Raw genomic sequence first — 7,002 nt, forward strand, 5'->3', positions numbered from 1 at the left:
CTCCCCAGGCAGTGGCGGCACGGTGGCGCAGCGGTAGAGTTGCTGCCTCGGCACCAGAGACCCGAGTTCGATCCTGACCACGGGTGCTTGTCTGTATGGAGTTTGTACGTTCTACCTGTGACCTGCGTGGGTTTTCTCCAAGATCTTCAGTTTCCTCCCACACTCCAAAGACGTACAGGTTGTAGATGAATTGGTTTGGTATAATTGTATTAATGTAAAATTGTTCCTAGTATGTGTCCGGTAATGTTCAGGATCACTGGTCGGTGTGGACTCAGTCGGCCAAAGGGCCTGTTTCCCTGCTGTAACTCTAAACTAAAGAATACAGGCCAATGAATTCCAGATACAAATAACCTCCCTTTAATGACTCATCAATAAACCCATCAGATTTATTATTCTGGATTATGTTTATTTTACAACACACAGTGTGCCTCATTATTTATACATCATGTCCCCCATAGAATCTGGAGAGGAAATCGGCAGGTCGGGGAGACTCCGTTTCGTGGAAGTAACGCATGATGTGTGTCCGCTGTTTCCAAACTTTGATTGTTTCTTCAAGATCCAATTTACCCTGGAAACAAAAAAACAACGGCGCGTGAAATCAGGGCAGTGAGAGACAGAAGGGGAAAGATAACTGCAGTTTAGTTCAGAGATACAGCACAGAAACAGGCTCTTCAGCCCACCGAGTCCGCACCGACCAGCGACCATCCCGTAAACTAACACTATCCTACACACTAGAAGCCAGTTAACCTACAGACCTATACGTCTTTGGAGCGGGCGAGGAAACCGGAGAAAACCTACGCAGTCATAGGGAGAAGGTGCAAACTCCATACAGACAGCACCCAAGGTCAAGATCGAACCCAGGTCTCTAGCGTTGTAAGGCAGCAACTCTACTACTGCACCACTGTGCCGCCCTGAATCAGAAGAATGGAAAATGCAAAAGTCATTTGTACGTTCAGATACAAATGGTGGAAATCTTCAATAGGATAGGCAGAAGAAAACTGATTTTGCATTTCAGGTTGACGACCTTCATTAAACTAAGAAAAGATAGGAATCAAACATGTTTGAGGTGCAGAGGGCAGCAGAGGCTTGGAAAGAACCTAGTCTGTGATAAGGTGCAGGCTCAAGGACCAAAACAAGCAAACTTGATGATGCAAAGTGATGGAGTAACTAAGCAAGTCAGGCATCATCTCTGGAGAAGAAGGTCTCTGGAGTCTGAAGAAGGGTCTCGACCCGGAACGTCACCTATTCCTTCTCTCCAGAGATGCTGCCTGTCACGCTGAGTTACTCCAGATTTTTGTGTTTATCTATCCATGTTCTCCAGAGATGATAATGTTTCAGTTCGGGACCCTTCTCCAGTCTGAAGAAGGGTCCAGACCCAAAACGTTACCTATCCATGTTCTCCAGAGCTGCTGCCTGACCCACTGAGATACTCCAGCACTTTGTGTCCTATTTTTATAAACCAGCAAATGCAGCTCCTTGTTTCTACAAGCCAAGTTGAGTTGCTTTTATTGTCACATTTATATATATATAATGACCAAAGTCTGTAGTCTCTTTTTTGCTCTGGTTTATTTTCACCCACATGTTTGTAATGTTGTATCCTTATTGTTTTGATGTGTTTATGCTTTACTCTTAATTGTTAACTGTATGTTTGTCTTGTCATTTGTGAGCGGAGCGCAAGGCACATTCCTTGTATGTGCACATACTTGGCCAATACACTTATTCATTCATTCATTCTTATATGGTGAGGAACAGGTACAAGGAAAATCTTACTTGCATCAGCAGCAGCACAGACTTTTTGACGTTCCACAAGTGCTTTTTGACTACATTTTCCATAAAGGTTTAATTTACTGCTTCTGAATACTACTATTCTGGAAATCAACCTCATACTTGGTTTCGTACGAAAATAACTGCAGGTGCTGGTACAAATCGAAGGTATTTATTCACAAAATGCTGGAGTAACTCAGCAGGTCAGGCAGCATCTCAGGGGAGAAGGAATGGGTGACGTTTCGGGTCGAAACCCTTCTTCAGACTGATGTCAGGGGGGCGGGACAAAGGAAGGATATAGGTGGAGACAGGAAGACAGTGGGAGATCTGGGAAGGGGGTGGGGAAGAGAGGGACAGAGGAACTATCTAAAGTAGGAGAAGTCAATGTTCATACCGCTGGCCCAGGCAAAATATGAGGTGCTGTTCCTCCAATTTCCGGTGGGCTTCACTATGGCACTGGAGGAGGCCCATGACAGAAAGGTCAGACTGGGAGTGGGAGGGGGAGTTGAAGTGCTCATCCACCGGGAGATCGGGTTGGTTAAAGCGGACTGAGTGAAGGTGATGAGCGAAGCGATTGCTGAGTCTGCATTTGGTTTTGCCGATGTAAAGAAGTTGACATCTAGAGCAGCGGATGCAATAGATGAGGTTGGAGGAGGTGCAGGTGAACCTCTGTCTCACATGTTTCTGTTTACTATTCAACTGCATTTGTACTTTTAACGAAAGGCATCTACTTTTGTCTCATTATTTCTGGAACTACTTGAACCATAAGCATCAAATTAGAGAGTAAACGAATGTGCAAAACTTGCAATTAGTTTTCAGTAGAGGTGAGTAAGCACTTGTCTAATTTGAACCTGAACAGGTTAGATCTGAATGAATAGCTAAGAGCAGTGGTGGGCAGCTCAAAAGAAACTTGCTGCTGTTTCATTGATCACAACGTACCTTAATCACCAGCAAGTCGATAACCCTGGGGTCTGTGACGTGGGCGTTTTTCATGAACATCTCCCGCACCTTTTCACGTCCTTGTTTGGCCGGCATATCCAGATGAAATTTCTGTACTGTACAGGAGATACGATGGGAAATATCAAGCAGTGGTCAAATGGTGCAGGATTCCACCTCAAACTCACGGTGGCTCAGAAATGAGCCATTCGGCCTGACAGGTCAATGTAAGAATGTACACCTTACAAAAGCTTTTTCCCAATCTAACACGACCTGGATGTGTCTGCGGACGATGCTGCCTGTCCCGCTGAGTTACTCCAGCATTTTGTGTCCGTCTTCAGTTTAAACCAGCACCTGCAGTTCCTTCCTACAACCTGGATACCTTCTATTATCTTTCTTGAGGCACTTGCATCTTTCCTAGATTTTATGTAACTCAATATGCTGACCAATAGACACTAGGAACTGCAAATGCTGGTTTACAATATTTCTGATTTGGTTATAGGTCATTCAGGTCATGACACTTGGAGAAAATGCACCCCGTTGATCAAACGTGTTCGTTGCCAGCGACCCTTACACCTCGACCATGCGCTCCTGTCACAGAGAGTGCACTCATCACAGGTACAACCTCGCCCCACAGAACCTCAAGCACAGGCTGCCTTACAAGGCTCTGGAAGCACTACCGCCAAATCAGGTGTGGTGGGTTTAGGTCTATCCCAGGGACAATCCCAGTCAATTAATGACACACAGCTGCACAGTTGGAGCCCACTTCCAGAGTCATACAGCACGGAAACGGCCCATCGGCCCAAATTGCTCATGCCAACTAAGATGCCCCATCTACACCAGTCCACCCTGCTCGCATTTGGCCCGTATCACTCTGTACCTTTCCTATCCATGTATTTGCCCAAATGTCTTTTAAATGTTCTTATATCCTCATATCAGTCTGAAGAAGGGTCTCGACCAGAAACATCACCCATTCCTTCTCTTCACAGATGCTGCTTGTTCCGCTGAGTTACTCCAGCATTTTGTGTCTACCTGCCTCAACTCCCTCCTCTGGCAGCTCGTCCCATATAGCCAGCACCCTGTGTGTGAAAACATTGTCCCTCAGGTTCCTATTAAATCAATTCCATTTCACCTTGCACCTCTGGTTCTTGATTCCCCTACTCTGGGTAAAAGACTGTGCATTCACCCTATCTATCCATCTCATGATTTTATACACCTCTAAGATCACCCCTCATTGTCCTTGCGCTTGCAAAGAATAAAGTCCTAGCTTGCCCATCTCTCCCTACAGCTCAGTTCCTCAAGTCCTGGCAACATCCTCGTAAATCTTCACTGCACGCTTTCCAAGTGAAAACGCAGGCACATTACTTCAAGGGCGGCACGGTGGCGCAGCGGTAGAGTTGCTGCCTTACAGCGAATGCAGCGCCTGAAACTCAGTTCCATCCTGACTAGGGGTGCTGTACTGTACGGAGTTTGTACGTTCTCCCCGTGACCTGCGTGGGTTTTCTCCGAGATCTTTGGTTTCCTCCCACACTCCAAAGACGTACAGGTTTGTAGGTTAATTGACTGGGCAAATGTTTAAAAAGATTATCCCTAGTGGGTGTAGGATAGTGTTAATGTGCAGGGATCGCTGGGCGGCGCGGACCCGGTGGGCCGAAGGGCCTGTTTCTGCGCTGTATCTCTAAATCTAAAAAATCTTTTAAAAATGATGAGTTCAATCCATTGTCTTTAGTTCCTCACACAACACCTAGCATCAGACTGTTTAGTATTTACAAATTTGCTGTTTGTGAGGAAATTGGTTGTGTGAAAATTGGCCATTATATTTTCTACATTAAGATTCAACTCAACGGGATTTTTAAAAAAGAGAGGAGGAATTCTTAAAACATTTAAAAGAATCTGCAGCCCAAGAATTCAGCTTAGTTTATTGTCACAGACATCAGGGTGCACTGAAATTCCTTTTTCACACGACGACTTGTCCAACGACATAGAACTCTGGTGAGATCACATCTGGAACACAAGTACAAGTTCGGTCTCTCTACCAAACCAAGGATATACTTGTGAATACAATGAACGTTCACAAGATCAAGTCGTGTGATGGCAGGCTTGTCATATGCTGAGAATAGAAACATAGAAAATGGGTGCAGGAGTAGGCTGTTCGGCCCTTTGAGCCAGCACCGCCATTCAATATGATCATGGCTGATCATCCAGAATCAGTACCTTGTTCCTGTTTTTCCTCCATATACCTCGATTTCGTTAGCCCTACGAGCTATATCTCTCTCCTGAAAACATCCACAGAATGAGAAGAATGAATGATGATCCCACAGAAACATACTAAATTCTGTGCTTCACCACCTTCTGTCACTCCAACGGAGTGCTGGAGGAACTCAGCAGGTCAGGTAGCATCTTTGGAGGGAACCCAATGACTCCAGCAATTGTGTGTTTTGTTTAAGATTCCAGCATCTGCAATCCCATGTGTCAACATATCAAATTCTTTGGGTTTGACAGGGTAGAGGTAGGGATGATGTTTCCTCTGGCTAAGGCATCTGGAACCAGGACGTAACTCACAAAATAAGAAGTCAGTACCAGGATGAGAAGAAATGGCTTCATGAAGAGATTAATTTGGCATTGAAAAGACTTTTGGATAGGCACATTGATATGCAGGGAATGGAGAGGTATCAATACCTAATTCATACCTCTCCATTCCCTACATATCAATGTGCCTATCCAAAAGTCCTTTCAATGCCAAATTTTCAATGCCTGCACCTAGCAGGCAGATAAGAGTTCCTCGTGGCATCATGTTCGGCACAGACATTGTGGGCCAAAGGGCCTGTTCCTGTGCTGTACTGTTCTAGGTACTGAGTGCAACTCCTGAATTATCTGTCCAAGAGGGTTACGGAAGATCAGTCACCAAATCTAATATAGACAGTGTTTATGATATTGAAGATAGACACAAAATGCTGGAGTAACTCAGCGGGTAGGAATAGGTGACGTTTCAGGTGTCCAGGCACAGGAAGTGGCGGCGCTCACCTGCGGTCCGTTTGTCTTTTTTGTTGTTTTTTGTCTTAATTGTAGTGTTTAGATGTGATGTAGTGTTTTTTGTGGTTGTTTACTATGTGTGTGTGTGGGGTGGGGGGGGGGGGGGGGACTGTAAAATTGTCTCTTCCGAACAGTGACCCGACCTTTGTTTTCTGGGTGGTGTCTCCGTTCCCGCTGAGGCCTACCATCGGCCAAACAACTGGAGCTGGCGGCCTCCAGCTGGGACCACCTGGGCTCTGGCTCTGGACCGGACTGACCATCTGCGGAGCTGGCTGCCTTCGGAGGCTGTGGTGGCGCTGCGGGAGCGGCTGTGACTCGCCTTCGGAGGCTTCGGCCGCGGGCTGCGTGGACTTCGGAAGCTCGCAGGCCCCTGGGTGGGGGCCGACATCGGGAGCTCCGGCAGCGGCAGCGTCTTCGCCCGCCCTGAATCGCGGGTCTTGGGTCGGCCCGCCGCGGACCTTTCACCGTCCGGCGCGGCCTGGAACGAGGCAACTTCAACAGCCTGACCGCGGGAGGAGACGGCAGGGGAAGAGAAAAGACATTCTGGCCTTCCATCACAGTGAGGAGGGGACTGGAGGAGACTCACTGTGATGGATGTTTCTTTTTTGTTTTGTTTGGTGTTGGTTTGTGATTGTGTGTGTGTTATTGCTTATTTTTATTGCTCTTATTGTTGGACTGTGGGTGACGGAATTTTGTCCAAAAGACTTGTTTTTTTGGATGACAATAAAGGTTATTCTGATTCTGAAACGTCACCCATTCCTTCTCTCCAGAGATGCTGCCTGTCCCGCTGAGTTACTCCAGCATTTCGTGTGTCTTCGGTGTAGACCAGACCAGCATCTGCAGTCCCTTCCAACACAATATTCTTCCACAGTTGCTTGCTGAGCCTGCGACCGTGTGGGACTCGGCCCGCTCCCCCCCCCAGACCGGCTGCTCAGTCACCCCCGCCGGGCTCGGATCCTAACCTCGCCCCCACCCCCACCCCCCCGGCTTCTCCCACGCACTGCCCGGCGCCGGCTCCAGGCGAGGCCCCGGTTCCCGCGGCCTGGCACCCACCCGGCCGCTGCTCGACCTTGAGCCGGCCCCACTCCCGCCCTAACGCCGCCTCTCCTTACTGGTGTTGGGCACCTCACGGTACCAGGCCCGGTACAGCTCCCGCACCCGCCGCTTGGCCTCCCGCAGGTCCCGGGATAGGAACGGCTTCACCACCTTGACCGAAGCGGCGGCGACTCCGCTGCTGGCGGCCGCCATCTTACCCGCTCTGAGGAAAGC

General features: G+C 48.0%; 1 protein-coding gene across 1 annotated transcript; it reads right to left on the reverse strand.

Annotated features, from left to right (window-relative positions):
• Positions 1-372: 372 nt before the first annotated feature.
• On the reverse strand, positions 373-7,002 carry ndufa6 (NADH:ubiquinone oxidoreductase subunit A6). The gene is made up of 3 exons (XM_078430395.1): positions 6,846-7,002; positions 2,704-2,819; positions 373-568 (listed from the first exon to the last, which is right to left on the reverse strand). The coding sequence occupies exons 1-3, from the start codon at positions 6,979-6,981 to the stop codon at positions 437-439; spliced, it is 384 nt and encodes a 127-aa protein (XP_078286521.1). The 5' UTR covers positions 6,982-7,002; the 3' UTR covers positions 373-436.

This window comes from Rhinoraja longicauda, chromosome 40, assembly GCF_053455715.1.
Source record: "Rhinoraja longicauda isolate Sanriku21f chromosome 40, sRhiLon1.1, whole genome shotgun sequence".
NCBI lineage: Eukaryota > Metazoa > Chordata > Chondrichthyes > Rajiformes > Arhynchobatidae > Rhinoraja > Rhinoraja longicauda.

What these genes read in the sequence shown, in the direction of transcription:
- ndufa6 (XM_078430395.1), bottom strand. Translation starts at nt 6,981, where the DNA reads ATGGCGGCCGCCAGCAGCGGAGTCGCCGCCGCTTCGGTCAAGGTGGTG. An exon ending in CCGTGAGGTGCCCAACACCA is followed by an intron (nt 2,820 to 6,845) that starts GTAAGGAGAGGC and finishes TCTCCTGTACAG; the next exon opens with TACAGAAATTTCATCTGGAT. An exon ending in TCGACTTGCTGGTGATTAAG is followed by an intron (nt 569 to 2,703) that starts GTACGTTGTGAT and finishes TTTTGTTTCCAG; the next exon opens with GGTAAATTGGATCTTGAAGA.